The following is a 25,893-nucleotide window of genomic DNA, read 5'->3' on the forward strand; positions in this document are numbered from 1 at the left end:
GATGATAGAGTTGGACTTGATGTCCTCTAAGGACCGTCCAAGCTGTTTTAAATCTATAATCCTATGCATCCCTGTGGTTTGATAGAGTGAAAGGTATACAGCAGGGGCTTAATAAATGCTTGTTAAATGAATAAATAGCTAAATAAAGACTTTTCTCTGGCAAGAAGTTCCTCAAAAGGACTCTTCTCAACCCTAAGCCCTTTGGGTCCTTTCTGGGCTCAAGACAAGTCCCCTAAGGAGACCGAATGAGGAAGAGCGGGTGGTCCCCAAGAAACCCCGCTCTCAAGTCACACGGAAGAATCACAGCCACAGACCAGCACCATTTTCAAATAATTTATTAGGAATTTAAAACTGAAAAATCTTGGAAAGAGGGTTACAGATGTGGAGAGGACAGATACCAGAGTGGTCAATTTACTGGTTTCAAAACACCATTTAACATCTTTTAAAAAAACCAGGAATGAATCAGAACAGAGTTCCGGCCCCAGCCCCAAGCCCTAAGGAGGAGAGGGGAACAGAGAGGGCGGGGGAGGGAAAGGATGGGGAGGGGGGAGGTAGAACCACTCAGGGGCTCCCCTCAGACGTGTAGAAAATCAAAAATAAAAACCAATAAAATGTAGCTTCTCTTTTATTAGGAAATATTTAAAAAAAAAAAAAAGACATACAGCCGCGCGTCTCAGTAACAAAGATTATTGCTTCGTGTTCTCAGCACTAACAGGTTAAGCACCTCACACTGATAATTAACTCTCCAAAGGTAGCTGGGGGATGCTGAGGGGTCGGGGCATGTGGGTCGCCCCTAGCCTTGGACCTGTCCGACCTCCCTGGGGCGGGAGTTGGGGCGGGGGAAGGAGCAACCGTCAAGCCTCCATCCTCCCAACCCGATCAGGTCTTTGGTTCACAGAAATCTAGACCCTAAACCCGCCCTCTGACCCTGGTGGAGGTGCTGGAGTGGGCACCAGGTCAGAGGGGGCGTCGGGGGCGGGGGAGGCCCGCCGGGCTGCCGAGGGGCTCCGAACATGACCTCGGGGAGAGCGGCCGCACGGCCCGTCCAGGCGGGAGGCTGCTGTGAAAGAATGTGGGGGATCCCTGAGAAGCCCTTTGCTTGCCCCTGGAGTCACCCACCCAAACCCCTTCCGACACCTACCTCCCCACCGTGAGCCCGGGGCAGAAAACAGGAGGGTCCGGCCTATTGAGGGGGTGGGGGCGGGGAAGGCCCTTTGGAGAGTTAATTCCTTTCAAATGTGGCAAGGTGGGAAGCCCCCCTCCCTTCCATCTGAAGTTGGGGCTCGGGGCGGGGGTGGGGATGGGTAGCCCACAGGACTCCCCTTGAGCTTCAGAGTGAGAGAGAGGGTGCCTCCCTTTCCCAGTCCAAGTGGAGGCCCTAACAAAAATCTTACAGTAACCATATGGGGAGGGGGTTCACAGAGGGGCCCTTTGAGTGGGGTGAGGTGAGGCCCCTTCCCCACCCTGGCAAGGAATATAGGGAAAAATGGGGAGGGGGGGCTTCTCCTCAAAGTATTTACAATATCATACAGGAGACAGACATCTCCGGGGCTTCGCTGGACCCACAGCCCAGCCCTGCTCGGCCAGAGCCTGGGCTGCCACAGACCAAAATATACACTCGTTCTCTCGTCGGGTGGGGGCGCCCCGGCCCCCACCCTACAGCCCGGAGTTTCACATTCACAAACCAAGAAACAATTTTAAAATGTTTCTCCCTCTCTCTCTCTCTCTTTTTCTTTCTCTCTTTTTTTCTGATCAAAAAAAGAAAAAGAAAAAGAAAAAAGGAAAGAGATTAGAATTAAAAAAAAAAATCGATAAATCAAAGGCAGGAGGGAGGCCTGGGTCCCGCAGTGGGCCCCTACACATCTCCCGCCATCATCCTACCTAAACACAAGCACATGAGCCATTTCAGGAGACCTACAGGAAGGGGCGAAGAGAGAGGCAGGGAAGGGGCACAAACCCAACGGGAGAAAACTAGGAGGCTACCATCTACTCCAAAATAAATAGAAGCCAAAGGAAAGGCAGGGGGAGGGGCGGGGGAGGTTAGTAAGGGCAGTGAGATGATGTCCATGGGGTGGGCTGGGAGGCAGAGGGGGGAGGAGGGACTGGGGCGGGGCAGGCGGGGAGCCCAGCAGCCTGCAGGCAGTTCGCAGCTTGTCGAGAGGGGACCGGGTGATGGACCGAGCCTCCTTCCCTTTTCCCCTTTGGCTGGGCTGGTCCTGCAGCTCACTGTCCTCAGGCAGCTGCCGATGAGGGCTCTGGGAGATGGCCGACGAGAGAATAGAGAAAGGAAAACCGGTTACGCCCCCTCTCCTCAACTCTGTCTCTCCAAAGACCTTTCTTCCCCCTCTTCCTTGGGGTCCAGCCCCCTCCTTCCTAAGTAGAGCAAATTCCTTAGCCTGCTTTTGGGAACCCCTGAATTCCAGGCGCTAGACTTTCTAGAGTCACACTAGGGCACGGTCATGAGGCTCTGTCCTAGGGTACGGAAATTTATGTGGTGTAAAGCCTAGAAGTCAGTATAAAAACACGATACCTCCTTTAGCCTCAATTTATCTTAATAGTTTTTGATTTTCACACCATGAAGTATAATATAGAACGGGGCCCTCTGCTCTGGCTTCCTGGCCAGTTAGGGCTCAGAGATTATCCCCACCTTGCTCTTTCCCTCCCACATTTTTATTCCCTCAAACTTTCCAATCTTTCCCCACAAGCAGCCTACAGTTACACGACTATTCTGCCAATGACTAGTTTGTATGACCTTGGGCAAATCAATTCCACCCGATCTATCATTTCTCTTCTATAAATCTAAAAAATAAAATTGCTTGGGTTTTACCCCAGAGGATAATTGACTTCGATCTAGTGTTTTACAGTTGGCAAAAGACTTCACATAGATGATATCATCTGAGCCTCAATCTTGGGGGACAAGGTTTTCTTGTCTCCATTTGACGGATGAGGAAAACTGAGGCTTTGAGAGGTGCCTCCAAGCTAGTATCAGAGTCAGGATTTGAATCCTGAGTGCAAAAGCAGAATTTTATCTCCTATAGTACCATGATCCCTCAGAGTTGAAAAGAAGGGGAAAGATTCTAATCCATTCCTCTCTTTTTACAGACAGGGGAGGCCACTTGTTCAAGGTCACACAGAGCTTAGTTGATAGAAAGCTGAGACTTGGGGACCAGGAAGACCTGAGTTCAAATACTACCTCAGGCATTCATTAGTCACATGACTGAGCACTTTCTGCCTCAACTTTCTCTTCTCTAAAATGGACTTCCAGCTCCAGATGGATGCTCTAGGACCTCTGGTTCAAGATCCAAAAGTCTTTCCATTACATTCTCCTTCCCACTTTCAGCCCCTCCCCAAGCACCCGCTGAAGGAGAATCCCGAAAAGGGGATGACCTGGAGTAAAACTGACATCTCCACATCTCTGGGTCCCTTCTCCTTCTGACATCCTCTGATTCCAGGCCTTCTCCTGCTTCTTTTCAAGCTCTATTCCTGTGCCCCAAGACCTCCTCCCAAACTCCAGGCCCCTTCGCAGGTCTCTTACCTCCTGCCTCCTTGATCCCCTGACTCAGTGGTACCCATTGGTGAAAGCTGTGGCAATCAAGGGACCCTGAAAGAGAGGAATCCCCAATCCTCAATTCAACAGGCTGAGAAAGTCAGCTAGGAATATCCCAGCATGCTCTTGTGATAGCATTTCATTGATACGATTCATTTTTTTTTTCTTTTTTAAGGGAAATTGAAGGAAACCATTTCATTCATTACTTTTTTTTGGGGGGGGGGATTCTATATCCCTTCCCAAAGACTACCCTCCCAAACCCTCCTTCATAAGATATATAATTAAGCAAAAACAAATCAACACAAGCAACAGGGGATCAAAGGTATTGCCCACCCCAGAGAGCAAGAGCTAACGTTATTGGATTTCCAGTGACCGTGAGGTTCCCCCCCCTTTCCCTTCAATCCAAGTGGAATCCCACACCCCGGAGCCCCCGGTGTCAGCTCACTCACCCCAAGGCTGTGGCCGAAGCCGGTGCTGGGGGCGGGGCTGGCGGCACTGATGTAACTGCTGACCCCCGAATCCTGGTTGGCCGCCCCATAGAGCTCGGCCATGGGGCCGGGGCTCGTGGTGCCCAGGAAGCCCCCCGTGCGGCTTGGTGTCGAACCTGGAGGGGGAGCCAGCGCCCAGGGGTGAGATCCTGGCAACCCAGAGAAAAGAGCCCGACAGGCTAGCCCCTTCCCCAAGACAACGTGCCGTACCCCCCTCCCCTCCCGCTGCCCACTTCTCCCAGAGGAGAGGTGGGCCCCAGACCCAACCCAGAGCAAGTCAACGAGGCTAATGCCTCTGTCCCTTCCAAGAGTGGAAGGAAAACACCTCCCCACTTCCCCAGGAGAGGACCATACCTCTCTTTTTTTCTTTTTCTATCCCTAGCACTTAGCACAATGCTTTGCATACAGTAAGTGCTTAATAAATGCTCCATCCATTCATCCATCCATCCCTCACACCCAAAGTCGGTCTCACCTGTCCCTCGGACAACAGCAGCTGCTGCGGCCGCTGCGGCCATTGGTCCGTAAGCAGTGAGCGGGATTGCTGAAAGAAAAGACAGTGGTCCCTCAGACCGGTTCTTCTCCCTCAGAACATCACCCCTCCATAGCCCCTTGGTCCCCGTCCTGGCAGGGTCTTGGGCAGGGCCCAGGCCCCCCTGGGGAAGAGCAGAAATGGAAGGAACAACCAGGTGGCGGAGGGAAAGAGACACTTGCCAGAGTCATTACTGTAAGGGGGCATATGGAGGAACGGGCCCAGGCCATCCCTGTTCCCAGAGAGGAGCCTCCATATTTCTTCCAGAGTGGGGGAGACCCGAGTTATGGATGCATCCAAGGCGGCCCATCCAGAGGGGCTGAAGGCAGGTCTAGGGGGTGGACAATAAGACTGGTCTCTTCACTGCACCTCTGACTGGTCCTACCCAAACGGGAACCGGCTAAAATCTCGCCATCTCCAAGAAGCCTGCCCTGGTCACCCCCGCCCACAATCCTCTCTCTCACTTTCATCTGTGGCGGCTAACTGATGCAATGGATCGAGTCAGGAAGGGCCGAGTTCAAATTCTGTCTCAGACCATTAATGGTTCTGTGATCTTGGACAAGCCGCTTAACCGCCATTGACCTCAGTTACCTCGACTGAAAAATGGGGACAATAATACCACCTATCCCCTAGGGCTATTGTGAGGATCCAATGAGATCATTTGTAAAGTACTTAGCACAGTGCCTGGTATATAGTAAGTGCTTAATAAATGCTTGTTCTTTTCCACTGCTCCTCTTTGACTCCTATGGTGCTGTATATATCGTGTCCTGCCCTATGGTTTTCTCTGGGCTTCTCTCACCCTCTTAACAGGACCGTAAGCTGCTTGAGGACAGACCTGTGTCCTTTACCTGAGAACTGTAAGGGCCCTAGCAGGTCCTTGGGGGAGACAGAAGGGGACACTGGATTTGGAGTGAGAGGGTGTGCGTTCCATCCCAAACTCTGCCACCTGCTGCCTGGGGGGACATGGGCAAGTCATCACTTCTCTGGGACTCAGTTTCCTAATCCATAAAGTGAGTGAGTGTGTGTGTGTGTGTGTGTGTAACTGTAAGTGTATGTGTATGTGTGTGTGAGAGTGTATGTGTGAAAGTGAGTGTGTGTGAATGTGAGAGTGTGTATAAGTGTGAGAGTGTGTGTGTGTGTGAGTGTATGTCTGTATGTGTGAGTGTAAGAGAGTGTATGTATGTGTGTGTAACTGTAAGTGTATGTGTGTGTGTGAGAGTGTATGTGTGAAAGTGAGTGTGTGTGAATGTGAGAGTGTGTATAAGTGTGAGAGTGTGTGTGTGTGAGTGTATGTCTGTATGTGTGAGTGTAAGAGAGTGTGTGTATGTGTGTGAGTGTGTATAACTGTAAGTGTATGTGTGTGTGAGAGTGTATGTGTGAAAGTGAGTGTGTGAGAATGTGAGAGTGTGTATAAGTGTGAGAGTGTGTGTGTGTGTGAGTGTGTGTGTGTGTGTGTGTGTGTGTGAGTGTATGTCTGTATGTGTGAGTGTAAGAGAGTGTGTGTATGTGTGTACGTGCCTGCTAGATTCCTTTTTTGGAAAAACAGATGAATATTTATTTGCAAAGATATCATTCTTTATGTATCAAAAAGCTTATTAATTCTGACTTTGATTGTAGTAGAGGGAAAAATACACTAGATAAACCGCTAGATCCCTTTTCATGGCTATCTTAGCGCTAGCATTATCCTCCTCGTCTGCCCCCACCCAATGGAAAAATACTCAAACCTTTCTGTATTCCCTAGGCCACCTGGGTATAGCACTTACACACAGTAGGTGTGCTCTACTTTGCACACAGTAGGTGCAGAATTTGGATGAATGATTTGAACCTTAGATTTTAAATTCCTCTGGGAATAACATGGTACCGGGGAAAGGGAAATACATCTTTAAATAGCACCTACTGTGCCCAGACACTGTGCCGAATGCTTTTTACAAACGTTATCTCATTTGAAACCGTACCATTGGGATGTGGGGCCAAAAGAATCCAGTTCAGTGGGCCTCAGTTTCCCCATCTGTAAAATGAGGGGGTGGGGCGCTAAATAGTGTTCTCTTGGAGCTTCTTCTCCCTCCCAGCTCTGGGAGCCTATGAGTGACACCTCGGCTTGAGTCTGGGAGCTGTCCAATGTGGACTGAGGCCCGCACACCCTCTGCTGGCCAAGCCTGCTTACTGCCGCTTCTAATAATACAAAATTTCAAGAGGCCTCATCTGTTGAATGGGGCACATCCTCTGTGGAGCTCAGGTACAACTCTGTGCTAGCTCCCACTTCTAATAATAACTGGCACAGCTATAGATTCTGTACCTCACTGGAGCCTCCCAGCAACCCTGGGAAGCGGATATTACAAGTACCTGTTATGGACTCCATTTTACAGATGAGGAAACTGAGGCAGGCAGCTGTTACAAGTGACTTTCTCGGAGTCACATAACTAGTGTCTGCGGCAAGATTTGAACTCGGGAGTCTTCCTGAGTTCAGGTCCCAAACTATCCTTTGCATCATCCAAGCTGCCTCAATGGCCACTCAAGTTCCCTATAAGTGTCAGAGGTGGGATTCAAATCCAGGACTTCCTGTTTCTGCCCTAATATACTTATTTCTTCCTTGTCACCTACAAATCTACCCACATATCCCCATCCATAGAAAACCTTCAACTTCATCAGTGACCCTGGCTACCTAGTGTCATGTATCTCCTGCCTTCTGTGATTAACTTTTGGGAAAAAGTCATCCAACACTAAAATCTGTGTCTCCCCTGCTTCTCCTCTAGTTCTTTTTTGAAGGCAATCAGGGTTAAGTGACTTGCCCAGGGTCACACAACTAGTGAGTAGCTGAAGCCAGATCTGAACTCGGATTCTCCTACCCGGCTGGTGCTGTCCCCGGTACCACCTCCCATTCTCTTCTAAACTTTTGTGGTTTGGCTAGTGGTCGCATTGTCCTACTGCACCTGTCCTCCCGAGTTACTCAATCGAGATCCAAGGGGCTCTTTCTTGCTAAAGTGAAAGACCTTTTCTCCATCCCCTCCTTCTTGACGTGTGCAGCCTTAGACAGAGTTGATCACCTTCTTTCCCAGAATCCTCTCTTCTCTCTAGGTTTTGGTAATTCTGCTTTCTTGTGTTTCTCTTCCCATCAGTCGAACTGTGGCCCCTTCTTAGTCTCCTTTACTGGTTCTTCCTCCATGACCTGGAGGAACCTCTTCTCTTCTTAATATTCTTTCCCTTGGTGATCTGAGCAGCTTCTATGAACTCAATCATGAGCTCAATGGTGACGATTCCCGGAGATTTATATTGTTCCTTTCTTGTTTCCTGAGCTAATTACGCTTCACCAACTGCTTTCTGAACATCTCAAGCAGGATGCCCCAGAAGCCAGAGGCTTCTCCAACTCAGAACATCCAAAATTAAGTTTGTTATCTTTCCCCTAAAACCCTCTCTTCTGAACTTCTCCCTTGCTGTTGAAAGCAACCTCTTCCTCTACACAACCCAGGCCCACAACTTCAATTTTGTCAGTCTCATTCACTCCATATATATTATTACTATATAATGTTAGAATTTACATAGGTCCACATATATTCGCATGTAATATGCAAAGTACTTTAAAATATAATATACATATATTTGCATATACTATGCAGAATACTTTAAAGCATTATCCCATATGCTTCTCACAACAATCCTGCTTTTATTCCCATTTTACAGGTGAGGAAACTGAGGCTTTATTTGCAAAGATAACATTTTCATTTCTTTATGTATCAAAAAACTTATTAATTCTGACTTTAATTGCAGTGGAGGGAAAAATATACTAGAAAAAACGCTAGATTCCTCTTAAAGGCCATCTTAGCACTAGCGTTATCCTCCTCGTCTGACCCCTACCCAACAGAGAAATACTTGAACCTTTCTGTACTTCTCAGACCACATCTAGTAAGTATCCCAAGCAGGATTTGAACTCAGACCAACCCAACTCATCAATCCATTCCTCCATACCACTTGCCCACTATATATTTAATATACTATCATGTCTTATCATTTCTATTTTCATAACGTCTCTCTTATATTTTTCATTGTTCTACTCATGCAGACACCACCTTGGTTTAAGCCCTAATCATCTTGCACCTGGACTAGTCCCTAGTCTTCTATTTGGTCTCCTCACCTCCATTCTCTCCCCATTTCAATCGGTTCTTCACTCAGCTGCCAAAGTGACTTTTCAAGCATAGTGTACACCCTTCCTCAAGGACCACAATTGGCTCCCTATTATCTTCAGCTGAAATATAACTCCTCTATTTCACATGTAAAGCTTTGTATAACTCAGTCCCTTCCTACCTTGCCAGATTTTATATTTTATGTTCCTTTTACCGACTCCACCACCCAGCTCCTCTGACCCACTTTCAGTTCCTTGACTAGAACGCTCTCATCTTCCATTTCCTTTGCACTCACTGATTATCAACCGTGCCTGGAATTCTTTCAGCCTCTTCATTTCCCTGGCTTCTGACAAGACTCAGCTTGAATCTCACCTCCGACAGGCCTTTCCAGATGCTCCCCCTCTTGCCTTTCCCTTCTATCTACACTGTACAAACCTTGCATGTAAGTGGTTCTTTCCATGTTATCTTCCCCACTGAACTTCCAGCTCCTTGGGGGGTGAGGCTATTTTCTGCCTTTCTTTGTAGAATTTAGCCTTCTTTCAATAAACATTTATTAGGCACCTACTATGTGCTCCACACATAGTAAGCACCTAACCGATGCTTGTTGACTCACTGACTGAGTGCTACACAATACAGCCCAATACTTGGGTCAACAGCCTCTGACTTCGGCCATGCTCTTCTGTAAGGTTTTTCAGATCCAACTCTGGTTCATTCAGGCTCTGGAGATGCACACAGATGAAGTCTAGTCCCCACAAGGGCACCAAACCGGGTCTGTTCTTGGGTTGGTACAGATGTTCATTCATTCCCATGCAATGCAAGTCATGTTCTTCATGCCTTCTCATCTTGCCGGAGAGTTTCTGGTCTTTCCATAAATTCTCCATCCGACATTGGTCTGTATTGGTTTTCCCTCACTAGCTTGGAGATATTGGAAGGCTAATTGGATGGTCCATCTCTTGTCTTCTTCTGAGAAGTATGTCTTTGTAACAGCAGCATCTGCCCTAAGGTCTTGTACATAATGGACATTTAATAGATGTCTGTTGAACGGAATCAGACACCTCCCCGACCAACTCTGATTTTCCGTAGCACAAGTCTTCCAAGACAGTACCTTAGTCTTCATGGCTAACTCCCTGCTGCCTGATTATCCCCACCATGTGCTTTCCCAAAGCACTCGGGATGACCTGTAATTTTGTCTCAGGGATCAGCTTTAGAACTAGGCAGTATTTTAGCATCAGAAGATGCATGTTAAAGAGAGGCGCTTTTGTAGGGAGAAGCTGAGGATCATTGAACATCCCATGCAGTTTCCCCAAAGTGTTACCCTAACCTTCCTCCTAACCATATCTGGGCTCTCAACTCATTGTCCCTTCTTGAAACGCCCATCCTTATTGTTTAGGATGGTGGACTAAGATTTTTCTTCCACTGAGACAACTGGCATTAAGTGACTTGCTCAGGGTCACACAGCTAAGTGGTGTTAAGTTTTTGAGGTCAGATTTGAACTCAGGTCCTCCTGATTTCAGAGTTTGTGCTCCAACCATTACACCACCTAGACGCCCCTGACGGACTAAGATTTAAGGGACTGCTTATTCAATTGCACACTTGGACAAAAAAGTTGATATTTTTCTTCTGCTTTGTTTTTCCTACGTGGATGGTTAGATCCATCTCTTTTGTGCTGCCATGAATTCATCCATCTGTAGGTTTCAGTAGCTCTATAATTAGCATTGTGCCATTTGCAAATAGGAGTGCTCAGTCATTTGGTAGGTTGTCATTTTTCAATGCTGATTTTTGTGACTTCATTTAGGGCTTTCTTGGTAGAGATTCTGGAGTGGTTTGCCATTTCATTCTTCATTTCACTTTACAGATGAGGAAACTGAGGCAAACGGGGGAAGTGACTAGCCTAGGGTCACACAGTTACTAAGTATATGAAGCTGGATTTGAACTCAGAAAGATGAGACTTTCTGATGCCACGATCAGTGCTCTGGACACTGTGGTGCCAACCAGCTGCCCCTAGAGTCTTATTTCATCTGAGCTCTGTGCAAGAAATCTTCCATGACACTGTAAACACACTAAGTATGCCTGTTTATGCCTTGATTGAGGTTAATACCCAGGGGGTTAATGAATAAAGCTAACTTTGTTGTTACACCTGTCTTAGAATCTTGCAGGATTTTCTTATTTTTGTGGGAGAAAGCTTTGAGCACTTGGGAGGCTATATTTTATTCAAGTGAGTTAAATTCTTATTTAAAAAATCAACAAACAAGAGGTGACTGGGAGCACCGTTGTGCAGAGGACACCAGTCCTAGTGACAGCAGGACCTGAGTTCAAATGTCCTAGTTGTGTGACTCTGGGGAAGTCACTTAACTCCAACTGCCTCAAAAATAAAAACAAACAAACAAAAACCCTAAAATACTCCCAAACAAAACAAAATGACTTAATGTTAAAATAAAATAATAAAAACCCAATAAATCCCAGTAGACTTAGTGAGCAGCAATGTTGCCACATGGATTAAATCTGTCTCATGAAGACCTGAGTTCAGTTCCCACCCCTGACAGATACTGGCTAAGTGACCCTTGGAAAATCATTACCCTTAGAGTGCTGACTTTCTAAGACTAGAAATTGTACGGCAGTTGCTCATTTGTATCACTAGATCAGTTAGATCAATGTCACCATGAAATCCCATCACAAAAACAAATGACACTGAGGACCCTTGCTTTTTACGCCTTTTGATGAATCACATTCGAGCAATCACACTTTTAAGATGTTGTCTTTGGAAGAAAATCATCTGTGAAAATCTATCTGTTCCTACAGCCTCCTGTTTTCATCAAGGATGCCTACTACATGTGAGCATAGACCATAAAAGTTTTCTAAAGACGAGAAGGGAGACAATACAGGTCAACAGTTATATCTTCTCAAGGATGGTTTTTTTGTGTTTTTTTTTTTGAGTTGATAGAGGGGAAATGGGTAAAGGCAACTATAATTTCTTTGTAGAACTTTTTCTGAAAAACTATTAGCTGAGGAGATAGTCCCTTGAAATTACAATGTCTTCTTCCAGTCAACTACCATTAAACCTTCCTGTTCATTGAAAAGCAGGGAATACCACCAAAGACCACAACCAGGCAACACTCAAACCCCCCTTAGGGTGCTCCACTGTCCATCCTAGGGCAACAGTGCTGTGTTCTGATTCTGAAAAAGGAAGATTCCATTTCCCTGCTCCCCTGTGACTCCTCATTCACTCTCAAACTTCTCCCTCCCCCTCACCATCCATTTTTTAAAAGATGCTACTTGCTGGAAGGCACCCTGACCTCCCCAAAGCCTGGAGGAGTCGAGCTGTGGAAGAAAGATCTCATCTCAAAGCAGCAGCCGCACGCACAAGCTTCACACGGGGCCGGGGACTAGAGTTTGGTGGGATATGAGGGTGGAAAGGGACACAGATTGATCAGGGAAGTCACTTGAATTCTATCTAGTCCTGGACACAGCCACAAACTTTCCTGGCTCTCCCTACCTCCCAGATGGGTAGACTAGGGATAAAGTCCCAAGGTTTTCTGCCTATAGTGCTCTAGGTAAAGTAATGGGATTTAAAATTGGAAAACTCCCATTATCTTCCTTCTCTAATGGAGATCGATCCTATCCCTACAGTGTTAAGGTCTGCATATACAAAGTCTAAACTCCTTCCTGGGAGAAAAGCTGGCTCACTCCCACAGGCAGTCCCAATCTTTGCTCCTGGGTAATGTCTGTTATTCTGGCTTTGGGAGCGGATCAGGTAAGTAAGGGCAGGGATAAAGTGTCCAGTCTCACTGCCCCTGGAATGGTCCCTGGGCTCCTTTCTCTCTCCCCATCCAGCCTGTGAGGTGTAGGAAATCCAAGGGACTGACCTGTGAGCTCAGGGAGGACGGGGGCGCTCGGGAGAGGGGTCCGCTCTACACGGAATTCTAAAAGGAAATGTACAAAACAGCTTAAAAAGGTGGAGCGCCCCTTGGGGCAGGGTCCCGCCGAGACACACACAAGGACATTCACAACAGCAAGACCAGTCCATGCACAGTGTCCGCAAGTCTAAATAGGGGAGGACCGTCCCCCAGGCAAAGGAGGAGAGAGACCGAGAGAACCAGAGATGGAGCACAGAGTTGTTACCTGCCCCCCAGGACACAGGATGGATTTCAGTGCCCTAAACTGAGGATCTCACTGGCTTTCAGTGAGGGAAGAATCAACTGAATGTATGTACAGCCAAGAGCTCGGGAACTGTCCCTTCTGTTTTGGAGGAAGGGAGCCAGAGGAGACAAATGGTGAGGTTCGGGGGACAAATTTGTTCTTAGGAATAAATTCCAGTTCTAAGTCCAGTGTCCTGTTTTGGGGGAGGTGACAACCCTGAAGGCGTAAGACCGGGAGGCAGGGGCATCATGCACCACCCCTAGCATCCCAACCCAAGGATCTTCTTCCCCAGAGGGAAGAGAGGGGCGTCCCTCCTCGGATATATCGCTTTCAAGTCCCCAACAAGTAGGTGCCCAAACCATGCAGCCCTTATAATCCATCCTAGCCGCCCACCCTGGGGGATGGAAGGGGAGTTAACCTGAGCAAGGAAGCCGGGCATGCTGGTCGGGGGCGTGCAAGGGGGACTTACCAGGGAACTGGTAGGTGTAGCCTGGTGCGATGCCCGTGTAACTCCGGCTGGCATAGGTGGCAGCTTGGAAACCGGGATAACCTACAGGGGAATCAGACTGCATCAGTCCTTTATAGCTCAGCAGGATCTGCTCATTGCTGGGCCCAGAAGCGGCGTCACAGAATCTCTGACTACGATGAGATCTCATAGTCCAAGCGACCCGCTTAGCCAGCATCCAATTACATCCTCCGGTAGTCGGCTCCCGAAGGAAGGGGACTCGCCACCTTCCTAAGACCTTGAAGGAGAGACCACATCCCCATTCTATTTAGGGCTACCTCTAACCATAAGGAAGTTTTCCTTTTACCAAACCCCAGCGGCTTCCTTACCGTGTCTGTCCATTATGTGTCTGCCTCCTGGGGCAAATTGGACCAGCCTAAACCATCCTAGGACACTTATTGACAGCTTGGACGTTGCCTCCACCTCCAAAAATTGCCTTTCCCAGACTAAACCTCCTGGGCTCCTCCAGCACAGCCTCATGGGAATGAACTTCTCTGGACACTCTAGCTTAATGGCATCTTTTTAAAAATGAGAATATTGAGACCTGAACACAAGCCTCCAAATGGGATCTGACCGCGGCAGCCCAGATGGGGGGCGGGGTGCTTCTCAGCTCCCAGAGCTGGAATTCTAACCCCCCCCCCCCAAACCCCCCCCCCCCCCCGCCTCCCAGTCAAAGGAAGGTTTGCCCAGAATCACCTAGATTTGAAAGCAAGAAGATGAGCCTTCTTGGCGCCACCTAGTGGCCCATCCACCACCACAAAGTTGTCCTAGACCAATGCTTTCTATGGCTTATGTGGTCAAAGGAAAAATTCTGTCTGGATAAAAGTCGCATTTGGGGGCGGTGGTTTGCTAAAACCTATCTTATTAAAGACAGTGGCTTTCTGGTGTATGATTCTAGCCACCAGGTCATGTCTATGACTTTGGGGATCATTTTTCTCATTTGGTACTGGAAGGGGAGGATATTATTTAACTCCCTTTTACACAGAGGGTGAGTGACTAGCCCAGGGTCACCCGGCCAGTAAATGTCTGAGATGGGCTTCGAACCCAGGTTTTCCTGACTCCAAGTCCAGCGCTTCAGGAATGTGTTGCACAATTCTTACCCATTCCTTTCATGATCTTTATTAAAAAGTTTTAGAATTTTTAATGGTTAATTCATAAGGGGCAGCTGGATGATACAATGGATAGCGCACCAGCCTTGGAGTCAGGAGGACCTGAGTTCAAATCTGGTCTCAGACACTTAACACTTACTACTAGCTGTGTGACTCTGGGCAAGTCACTTAACCCCAATCACCCCTCAAAAAAAAAAAGAAAAAAGATGGTTAATTAGTAAAGACAATAATGGACAATAACTGACATTTCTATAGAAGACACTAAATGACACAATGCATAGAACTCTGGGCCTGGACTCCAGAAAGCCCATCTTCCTGAATTTATATCTGGCTTCAGACACTTCCTAGCTGTGTGACCCCATGCAAGTCATTTTACCCTGTTTGCCTCAGTTTTTTCATCTGCAAAATGAGTTGGAGAAGGAAATGAAAAATACTCCAGTGTCCAAATGGGGTCACCACAAGTCAGACATGACTGAAATGACTGAACATTTATACAGAATTCTGAGGCTTGCAAAATGTTTCCCATCTATTTTCCCATTTGCTTTTTCTTCTTCCAGAAGACAGTGGAGAAGAATATATAAAATCACATGTGTGGTGCTCAAAAGGACCTTAGAAGCCATTCACTCCAATCTCCTGATTTTACAGATGAAGAACTGAGACCTAGGGATATTAAATGACTTGGGATCATAGCACCATAGATTTGGAGCTAGAAAGGCTCCTGTGGCCATTTAGTCCAAACTACTGATTTTACAGATGAGGAAACTGAGGCACAGGAAAGGTCATACTGGTGGTGGGAGGTGCTGGGATTCTAATCAGCTTTTTAAAAATATTCAGCAGAGAACTGATCCCCAAAGAAGTCACTCTTTCACTATCCTTTTATGTTTAATATTCAGAGGATGATTTCAAAGGTCAACCCCAATGTAATGGAAATGTCGGGGATTAGGAGACCATGGCTGCCTCTACTCCCTTTTTCTGCAGATACTGGGGTGAGGTGGTCTGAGCCTCTAGTCTTGAAGTTCTTTCTTCCAGACAATTAGCCAGCTCTTCTTCCCTCCTAGTTTTCTGGCTAAGGCATGAGGTCTCTCCCTGAGCCTCACTCAGTTTCCTTATCTGTAAAATGAGAGGGTTCGTCTACAGGGCTTGAGAATACCATATGATTCTAGGGCCTTCTGAGCCTCAAGAACCTCATCCGTCAGAAGCCTTTAATTTATGATTTCATGATTCCGTGACTCAGGTCCAATAACATCTCCAGGATAATAAGCATTTATATTTTTCTGACACATTAAGGTTTAGAGAATGTTCTTTTTTTGGTCTAAAAATAACTCTGTGAGGTAGTTGACATGAGTATTATTAGCTTCATTTTATAGATGAGAAAACCAGAAGTCCATAAGCAGGGAGTACAAGAGTCAGGATCCAAATTTATATCCAAATTTCTCCTAACTCAGTCCATCCTTTTCTTCCCATTAGAGTGCACTCTACTAGAACAAAGCTGCTTTGTGACTAGGAAGGAAGGTACTTATTTCCTGGAGCCTACTAGTTCTTGCACATAGTAGGTGCTTAATAAATGTTAGTAGATTGGGGTTTGGGCATCTTTGACTCTAGCCAAGTCCCTTGAACACATTAGGTACTTAATAAATGCTAATGGGTTAGTTTTTGTATCCTCAGCCCTAGCCCAGTTCCTTGCACTTAGTAGATGTTCAATAAATGTTAATAGATTTGAGTGTTTGGATCTTTGACCCTAGCCCAGTCCCTTGTATATTGTAGGTACTTAATAAATACTAGTGGATTGGTTTTGTGTCTTTAGCTCTAGCCCAGTCCCTTAAACATAGCAGTTTCTCAACAAATACTAGTAGATTATTTCTATATCTTTGATTCTAGCCCAGTTCCTTGCACACACACGTATATATGCACATAATAAATGCTAGTGGATTGGTTTTGTGTCTTCAACTCTAGCCCACAATCCCTTAAACACTAGGTGCTTAACAAAAACTAGATTAGTTTTGTATCCTCAGCCCTAGCCCAGTTCCTTGCACATAGTAGGTGCTTAATAAATGCTAGTGAATTGGTTTTGTCTTCAGCTCTAGCCCACAGTCCCTTAAACACAGTAGGTGCTTAACAAATACTAGTAGATTGGTTTTGTTTCCTCGGCCTCTAGCTTCACAAGTACATGCTGGGACCGGGTTTGGGTCTCCTCAGAGTCGAGCACAGCGCCTGGCTCCTTAGTTAGGACGCGCTGCCTATCTTTGCATCCCCAGACCCTAGCACACAGTAGGCGCTTGCTGACTGACCGATCGATTGCTTCTCCGGCCTCTCGACAGGACAAAGCCGAAACCAAGCCCGGGAATCCCGGGCTCTTGAATCAATTCCTCCCCCAGGACGGGAAGGCCACGAGCCGGAAAGCCCCCAGCCGGGCCAGCCCCGACCCCACCCACCCGGGAGCGTTCCCAACGAACAGGTGGATTGGGTGGCGTTCTCGGGATGGCCGGCAGAGGGCAGCACCGGCGCTGCCCTCCAGAAGCCCGTGTGGCTGCCGCCCGCCAGTAGCTGCTCCCCCGGTGCATGATAGGAAGGGGAAGGCCAGCCCAGCAGCCATGGAGCTCCAGGTCCCATCCCGGCGGCTCCCAGGGACAGGAAGTGGGGCGGAGAGGAAAGCGCCCCGAACTGCCGGTCCCACTTGGGCTCGAGCCCCGCCGCCGCCAGGGTGGGCTTCCCCGGGTCTCCGCGCCCTCCCTCCGCCGAGCGGACGCGGAGCCGACCGCGGGAGGTGCCCCGGGCTCCCGCCCTCCCCTCGTGGGACCCTCCGAAGCTCTTCGTGCCCAGAACCCTCGGCGCGCCCGCACTTACCCAGCATGCCGATGCCCAGCATGAAGGCGTCCATCCCGTAGGGCATGACTCGGGACCTCCCCCTGGCGGAGCCCGTGGGCGACATCACCTCCTTTGGCTGGGCTTTCTTACACTCTACCTGGAACGGGAAACCAGGGTCACTGCTCCCGGTTCTGGGAGCGCCCGTCTCTGGGGCCTCCCCTCCCCCCCCGGCCTTGGGCTCCCGAAATCCTCCCTCCCCTCACCCACACCGCGGCCCCAGCTCTGCTCCTTGAGGGAAAGGGCAAGACCCGGCGCCGAGACTATCGGGGCGCAGCCGTGGCGCGGGGCCCTGCTCTGGTCCTGGCTCCCGGTGAGAACTTCCGGAGCAGCTCCGCCGCCGCCCCCCCGGAGGGCCCTCGGGCCCCAAACCAACTTGCCATCTTGTTGTTGATCTCGTGGAAGTGAATCTCGCACACTTTCTCCACAATGTCCTCGCTCTCAAACGTGACAAAGCCAAAGCCTGCGGGGGGAAGGAGACGCTCTCAGGCACCAGGGCCGAGACCGAGGGCAGAGCCAGGGGAGGTGGGTGCGGAGCCAGGGCAGCCCGAGCTAGCAGAGGAACGACCCGACAGACTAAAGTCTCAATGGGGAAAAAGAATGAATAAATGAATGAGCAAAGGAGAAAGCATTTCTTAAACAATCCGGGCCGCGGTCTGGGTTAAGGCCTAGCACAGAGACAGAAAAGGCAAGGCAGTCCTTTCTAATGCAGTTTTGGGGATCCATTGGTTCTCCAGTAGGAGCTCTAGGGGGAAATGTGGGGACGACAATACATAGTGGGAAGTGTTGACCAATCACAGAGTCGTGTTTTGGGCTGGGAAGTGACAAAGCTGGAGAAGTTTAAAAAAAAAATCACACCTCTCATTCTGTGGTTTTCACTCTCCTGATTATCAGAAGCCCTCTAAGCCTAACAAGGACTGGAGGCTTTTCCCTCATGAATGTCTCCTATGAGTGATCATCCAGCCTCGGATGAACATCTCTACCTTCTTCAAAAAGCTTTTTCCAAATAACAAAAGTTAGTGTCTTCCTTCTAAAATTGCCTCTGCAACGTTGCCTCCCCATTGAAATTTAAGCTTCTCGAGGGCAGGGACTGTTTCTGCCTTTCTTTATATTCCCAGTACTTAGCACAGTGTCTAGCACATATTAATCAATTAATACATGTTTGTGGACTGACTGAAGAGCTCTAGAGAGGGAGAGCTCCTTAATTCTCCCTTTTTTATATTGATGCAATAAAAATAATTACAACTTGATTACATTTTTAAAATATGATGATTCTATTTAGACTAGGAATTCTAGGATAATAGAACAAAAAACAACTATAAATATAACCAACCATATTGATGATAACCACACAAATAAGATCATTATGTTAATCAATAAAAATCAAAGAAATATAGCATACATTTATCTTATTTAAAAGATAAGATGACATTTAAGAGGAACAAGAGCATCTTTTTAAACTCAATTTGTAATGGAGAAACATTTGTAGATTTCCCACTAAAATCATGGTTAAAGCAAGAATGCCCACTTATGATTTGATAAATATCAAAAAAAGTGGGGAAAGTCCCAACTATAGCAAGAAAGGGGGGGAAATGAAGTTGGATCCTTACTTCTCAAAGTAGTCCATTTCTATTTTGGATCGAGTACGGAAAGGCCCCATGCTGCTCTGTTTACTCCCCAATATTCCCTCCTCCCAAGGGTCTGGCTGGATACAGCCCGAGCTTGGGCACTTTTCCGGATGGACCTTGTCAAAGGAGTCCAGGCAGGGTCCCTGGGTGAAAAGCCCCAGCTGCTACAGGGGTGCTCAGAGGCGTGAGAGTGAGCAGACTGGCAGGGGAGGAGAGAGCTGCTCCCCAGGCTCTGGAGTCAGTCTGTCCCGACTCTCATCTTGGGTTACCAGGCACAAGGTAAGGCCCACATTGCTCCATGGGCTGGAGCCACTTTGGGGAGCAGGAGCCGGGCCCGCTCCTCTCAGGTATCGCCAAGCTCGAAAGTTTCTAGCACAGGAAACCGGACGGACAAAAGCCCTCTGTGCTAGCAGGCTCCGAGGAGAGGATGCAGATCCTGAGGGCCAGGATGTCAGGAGCAGAGATGAAAAGGCAGCTGTGACCTGGAGGCCCCTGCCGATGACCATGGGGCCCCCTGACCCCAGGCCTGCAGTGGGTGGGGGAGGGGGAGGGCCTTACCTCGGTGTCGATTGGTGGTTTTGTCAAACATTAGCATGGCATCGTCCACCTGGAAGACACAGAAGCCCTTGAGTCCAGCCCCCCAGGCCCCTTCCCGGAGCAGCTACAGCCATCCTTTCATCCTGGAGCACTTCAGATGAGCATGAGCTACCTGGGCCTGGGGGGCTGGCTACAGGGCAGAATCCCACCCCCCCCATACACACTCACACACTCACTTCTCTCCTTCACCACTGGGGACCCATTCAGCCCACTGCACAGGGACTCAGGGGCATTGAAAGAGAAAGCTCGAGAGGGGCCCCTGGGAGCAGGGAGGAGAAGGGGGGTGGAGAAGAGAGGGCCTCATCCTTTGTAGCTTAAGACTGGCAGCCCACTCCAGCTAGACTCTGTTAGCAGGATACTTTCCTCTAATTGAGGTTTCCTCTTTGCTAGAGGCAGTAATTAGGGCAACTCCAGTGCAGGGATGAGGCTTCTGCCTCCCACTGGATGAGGTGGGGGAGGGAGGGAGGGAGGCAAAGAAGGGGGAGGGGAAGAGTGCACACTAGCCCTGAGCTTTCATCAATAGCACCCGCCTTCCCAAGTCACCCCAAGGCCGGAGTCTTAACCTATGATCTTTGGGAACAAAACCATTTTTTGTTTTTCTTTGTAATTCTGTGTGTTTTAGTTTATGTATAAAACCATTACCCTGACGAGGGGTCCCTAGGCTTCATCAGACTGGAAAAAGGGGCGCACAACATTCATAAAATGGCTAACTGTTCCTTCCCTGAGACGTCTCTTTCTGTAATAAGGGGGTGATTTGCTCTGGCAGCCAACTTTAGAGTTCCTCCTTCCTGGAGCTTCCTCCCCCAAATTCGCTTCCCTGCCAAACGCCAGACAGGAACGAAGCTAAAGGGAGTCACCCCAAGAAAACCTGAGCAGTATGTGACCTTTCCCCCATCCGTGGAATCAGGGGAGTCCCCATTGCCTCCTCCTGCACCCCTAACCTTCCCACATGTCCTTTCTTTTTCTCAAGGTTCCTGTAGCCCCACCACGGAGGTACTTCCCCGTCCCCTCGGTTCTGAAGTGAGGAGAGACTCCACAAACACTACTCAGCTTTAGTCACAGACAGTTCATCAATCTGTCTATCCATCGATCCAAATTTTGAAGCCTGGTGCTGTCCTAAGCACTGCATTATGAAGACACACATGGAACAGTTCCCATCTGGCCCCCAACGCTTCCCTTCCCTCTCAGGAAAGACCCAGTACTAACCCCAAATTTTGCCAGACACACCAACACAGGGGACTCCCCTCAACCTCAGGGAAATGCAGCAACAGCCTAAGCTGCAGGTACCTCTCCAGACACACTGGGGCAGCTCTGTTCCACCTCCACCTCCCAGGGCACCATCTTGTGAGCTGCTCCCAAAACAGAGTTGGGCCCAAGATCTAAACAAGAATCAATATTAAGAGCTGCAAGAGCCCCAATGGTGAAGCTCAAAGTTCTACAGAGGGAGCAACTGAGGTACAGAGACGGGGTGACTTGCATAAGGTTATCCATCCAATTAAGGAGTTTCTTAAACCTCCCTCCAACCCCCCAATATGACTCAATGCTTTCAAGGGCTTGGTGCTCAGTCCTTGCCTGATTAAGAATATGAATCACAGAATTTCAAAACTGGAAAAGACCTAGATCATATAGTCCAGTCCTGTCCATCTTTACAGTTGAGGAAACTGAGGCACATAGTCAGTAGGTAGTAGAACATGATTCAATTTCCAAACTCTCTGACAGACTTGCTGGAACTAAAGGGAGTTCCTGATAAGACCTTGATTGGAAGAGATAATTTCTGAAGTGATTTCTAAATAGGAAGATTTGATGATTTTATTTCTGGGAGTTACCATCAATGCTATTGTCTAATCAACACTGATATGTGTTCTCTCTCTCCCTCTATTTCTCCCCCCCCCCATCTCTTTCTATTTCTTCTCTTTCCCATTTTCCTTGTTTATCTCTTTTCCCCTCTATTTCTTCTCTCTGTTCCTTCTTTTTTCTTCATCTCTATTTCTCTCCCCTTCTCTCTTTTCCTTCTCTTTCCCTTTCTCCCTATTTTTCCTCTCTTCCCTTTCTTCCTTCTTTCTCCCTCTCTTCCTCTCCCTCCACCTCCTCCTTTCTTCTTTTCTTTTCCTCTGTTTCTCTCTCCCCCTCAAAGACTTTGTTGGACTCAGTGTTGGGGAGCTAACAATAGCTACTACCTAGGCGCTGATCTCAAGGAGATTAACACTAATTTGAGGAAGGCCAAGTACAGAAATAGATGATTAGAGGAAGAACATACAGCCCAACTCTCATTTTCCTTGAATTCAGCTGGTTTTTCAGAACACAGTGAGCTGGGTACCAGGGACTGGGGCCACACAAATGAAAGCAGGCCTGGCTGCAAGGAGCTTTCATTATGTTGATGAGGCCCTGGACAGTAGAAGGGACTTGCCCAGTGTCCCAAGAGGAAAGGAACTGGGATTCTAATTCAGTGGTTCTCCAAATCCCATGGCCTTTATTCTTCCAATTCTCCTTTGCAAATCCCCAAAGACCAAGAGGTCTCCCACTAAACCAGCATGTGGCAGAGCAACCTTACCTCCCTCTTCTCCCCCATCTTATGACCTCAGTAATGGCTCCATTTTAGAATGATAAAGAGCCTGGGTTCTAAGCAAGCCTGTGCTAAACTACCTGTACAATCCGGGGCAAGTGGCTTTCTCTCCTTGCCCTGGAAATCCTGCCTGATCTGAAGTTTAGAAGGTTAACTGGGCCACTCTGGGCCAAATGAGGGGTTTGGACCAGATGTCCTCTGAGGTCCTTTCTAGTTCCAAATCTCTCATCCTATAATCTTTCTCTTGTCTCAGTTTCCCTCAACTGTATGAGAGTGGAAAGAGAAGATCTCTAAAGTTTCCTCCGTCCCTCCCTCAGCCTCAGTTTCTTCCTCTGTCAGAAGAGCCATTTCAGGACTTAAAGGAGGGTCCTCGATTCCTTCTCCCAAGAGCGGCAGGGGCAGGCCAGGATCCCACCCAGCCCTAGCCCTTGGGGGGAGAGAGGGATGACGGGAGGTGGGGGGGGCGGGGTTCAGGGGAAGTAGCCAGGTCAGTCGGGTGGCCTGGGGCCCAGGTCGAATTCCAAAGCCTCTCTGCCCCTGCTCCCCCCCCTTCCCCCCAGTCCCCTCCCTCCCTCCCAGCAGGCCAGGCGAGGGGAGGCCAGCGGGGGCTTCCAATGGGCTTCCAAGGCAATGTCCTTAATAGGCTTTGGTCTCCATGGGAACCAGGGGGCAGGAGGGGGAGGGGAAGGGAGGCTGGTGCGCGCGGCTGACCAGTGAGAGCCGCCAAGTTCGGCGGGCCCCGGGGCCACTAAGCAAGATTGGCAGGCGTCGCCCGCTGACCATTGTTCCCCCTGTGGCGGCCGCGGGCCCCTCGCTCCCGGCCGGTCCCCCTCCCTTGCTCCCTCCCCCTCCCTCCGCGGGGCCCTTGGCATTCCGGGCTGTCCCCCTGCTCCCCGGCAGCCTATTCTCCCCGGCTCCCCCGGCCTCCCCGGGCCGGTTTCACATGCCAACGCCGATTTAGGTCCGAACAAAAGAGCCTGCCGCTGACGGCTTCTCCTGGGGCCCGGTTGTCATGGTAACCCCGGCCCCGGGGGCAGGCGGCCTCCAATCACAGCTGCTGGATCAGATTAGCGTGAGCTCTAATGCTCAGCGCACAGACACAAAGACACCCCGCTGCAGGCGGCCCGAGGAGGAGCCCCGAGCCCGGCCAGCCAGCCCGGGGAGGCCGGGAGGCCCCGCCCCTCGTCCCCCATCCCCCCATCCCAGACCCAGGAGGTGGGGCCACCCTCGAGGCCGGGTTCCCTGGGGAGGCCGAGCCCGCGCCACCCAAGGTTGCCCGCGTGAAGTCCGGCCGGCCGGCCAAGCTTCCCGCCTACCTGCCCACCCACCCACCTGCTTGCCTGCCCGTCTGGGTCAGCCCTGCAGCCGGGAGCCCGTCTGGAAGGAGCGGGTCGGCTCCCGGGCTCCCGGAACGTTAGGGCGGCCGGGGAGCTCCCGCCTTAGAACGTTGGCAGAAAGAACGTTCGAATTTAGAACGTTGAGACAGGGCCCGCGAGCGCCAAGGCGAGGGCTCTGCGAATGTTCCGACACACAATGGGAGCGCCAGCCAGGGCCCTCACAGCGTCGGGACACAAAGGCAGCGCCAGAAAGGAGCTCGGGCAGGAGAATGGGGGGACGTCGAATGTTGGCAGGGAGCGGGCCTTGGAATACAGAGGGTTAGGGCACAGACTCACGGAGACTGGAGAAGGGCGAGGCTTTTGCAGAAAAGGCCATGAACATCAGGGCTAGAGAGAACCCCAGTCCGTGCAAAGTTGGGATCTGGGATGTGACGGTTAAAAAAACAAACCCCCAACTTTGCCATAGAGACGACTGCAAAGGAGACTATCAGCCCTCAAGGAGGGACCTTAGAACACTGATACTAGAAGGGGCCTTACACCACAGAACGGCTGCGCTGGAAAAGGTCACTTCGAAATCCAGTCCAGCCTCATCTGAACAGATCAGGGAACTGAGGCCGAGAGAAGGGAAGTGACTTTCCCGGGCTCCCCACTCCCAAACTTTCCTTTCTGCTCCACTTTCCCTGAGAAGCTTTCTTTGAGGAGGCCAAAAAAACTTCAACTTATTGGGTCCAACGGCTAATTTTGATTTTTTTTTTCCTTCTTGTCCTATTTAAGACACACACCAAAAAGTATTTGGGTACAAGCCTGAAACACTAGCTAGGGGTGCATGCAGGTAATAGAGACCCCAAACGCTTACCTCCCAACCTTCTGCACTCTCTCTTCCCCTTTCCATGCCCAGGGTTGTTATAAACCAGAGACTGAATCACAGTGTTTTAAGCGTTAGGAAACCTTGAGTCTGATCTCCAAGTAGCCTATGCTTCCACCTGCTAGCCTATAAACACACACATGTGTGCATGCACTCACTCACTCACTCACGCAGATATACATATTCAAATTAAAGGTGAATTAAATTTAAATTTCTCAGGGAAGAATTTCCCAGCATTCTTTGAGATAACTAGAAATCCTACAAGGGCTTGGGGCATCATTGTTTTGGGCCAGATTAGTAACCAAAGGTGCTCTTCAGGCTTTTAGGGAGGGTCAGAGGGACAGTCCCCCGCCCTTCCTGACTGAGTGGGTGGAAATGGGAAGAGTACTGAGTGCTATTATCATCACTAGGAAAGGTAGGGGTGTGTGTGTGTGTGTGTGTGTGTGTGTGTGTGTGTGGTGGGGTGGGTGAGGGGTGGTGAAAGCCACAACCCTGGACAGGTGCAGACTCCCAGAAGGGAAAGAAAGAACCACACCGAACCCAGGCAAAAGCACAAGAAAATACAGAAGGTAAACAAGAGAAAAACATCGAGGAAGGTCCAGGAATGGGGACAGCTATTGTGTGACATCCTCTCCCCTGGGAGATATCCAGGGTTGGAGGCACAAAGAAACTGGCCTAGATCCCAAAGGGGCCCCTGCCCCTGGGAGGGGAGATGGCAGTGATGACTACTTGTATCTCGAATAGGGACTTTGCCATCCCTGTTTCTAACAGAAATCACATTAACATGGTAGGCGTCTTCTAACCAATCAGTTAAAATAAATAAAAAAAAATTCTTGAATGCCCATCATGTGCTATTGGTAGCTCAACCTAAGAGGCGCAGTTCCCCGGAATGGCTAATGAGGCATTTCTTCCTTTAGATCTGAACCCCCTTCCTCTGCCCCCAAGAATAAACCCTTTCAAAGACCCTCACCCCAAGCGCTCAGACCCACCTTCCCAAACTGCTCAAAATACTGCTTCACATCTTCCACTGTGGTGTTCACCGACAGCCCCCCTACAAAGATCTTCTTGGTCCGAGTCACCATCTGTTAGGGGGAGGGGACAGGGAAGTGGGCATCTGAGCACTTCAGCCCAGAACCAGCAGCAGGGGTTGGCTCCCCTGCAGGGACAGCAGCTGACATTCAATACATGGTCCCAGGCCACAGCATGCACCCTTGAGGTGCCTCCCCCCACTGCAAGGCAGCTGCATATCCCAGTAGGCCTGCAGAACTCAATTCTTTCTTCCTTTCCTGTACCTGCCTAACAAACTACCTTTAATGCTCTCGGCCCCAACACGAGCCCTGGATCCCCTTTTTTTCCCCTTATCTGTTCCCATAGAAGCCCAGCCCTGGAGGCTGCACCTTGAAGGTGGGTTCCACAGAAGCCTGACCCAGAGCATGGGGTCTGAGCCCACGTCTGCTGGAAATCTCTGACATGGGCAGATCCCCGTGCCCTCCACTGCCACTTCAGGGGGGGGCCAAGACCCACAGTCATCCCTCTCCCACATTTCCTCTCAGCCACCAACCTCTGGCAGCCTTTCGGCCCCTGCCCTGCTTTGGGAAGAACACATGG

General features: G+C 49.4%; 1 protein-coding gene across 4 annotated transcripts in view; it reads right to left on the bottom strand.

Moving 5' to 3' along the window:
* Positions 1-319: 319 nt before the first annotated feature.
* Positions 320-25,893, bottom strand: part of MSI1 (musashi RNA binding protein 1) — a 32,681-nt gene continuing 7,107 nt past the window's right edge. The window contains exons 6-15 of one of the 4 annotated variants that reach the window (XM_051972935.1): positions 25,275-25,367; positions 19,482-19,530; positions 17,676-17,758; positions 17,278-17,395; positions 13,289-13,369; positions 12,546-12,602; positions 4,508-4,576; positions 3,997-4,151; positions 3,536-3,601; positions 320-2,255 (exon numbers count right to left, since the gene is read on the bottom strand). In XM_051972935.1, the coding sequence (XP_051828895.1) occupies positions 3,560-3,601; positions 3,997-4,151; positions 4,508-4,576; positions 12,546-12,602; positions 13,289-13,369; positions 17,278-17,395; positions 17,676-17,758; positions 19,482-19,530; positions 25,275-25,367 (747 nt within the window). In that variant the 3' untranslated portion in view covers positions 320-2,255; positions 3,536-3,559. Of the gene's footprint in view, positions 2,256-3,535; positions 3,602-3,996; positions 4,185-4,507; positions 4,577-12,545; positions 12,603-13,288; positions 13,370-17,277; positions 17,396-17,675; positions 17,759-19,481; positions 19,531-25,274; positions 25,368-25,893 lie in introns of all 4 variants that reach the window. The other 3 variants (XM_051972934.1, XM_051972936.1, XM_051972937.1) reach the window with 3 other exon arrangements.

This window comes from Antechinus flavipes, chromosome 1 (assembly GCF_016432865.1).
Source record: "Antechinus flavipes isolate AdamAnt ecotype Samford, QLD, Australia chromosome 1, AdamAnt_v2, whole genome shotgun sequence".
NCBI classification, from domain to species: Eukaryota; Metazoa; Chordata; class Mammalia; order Dasyuromorphia; family Dasyuridae; genus Antechinus; species Antechinus flavipes.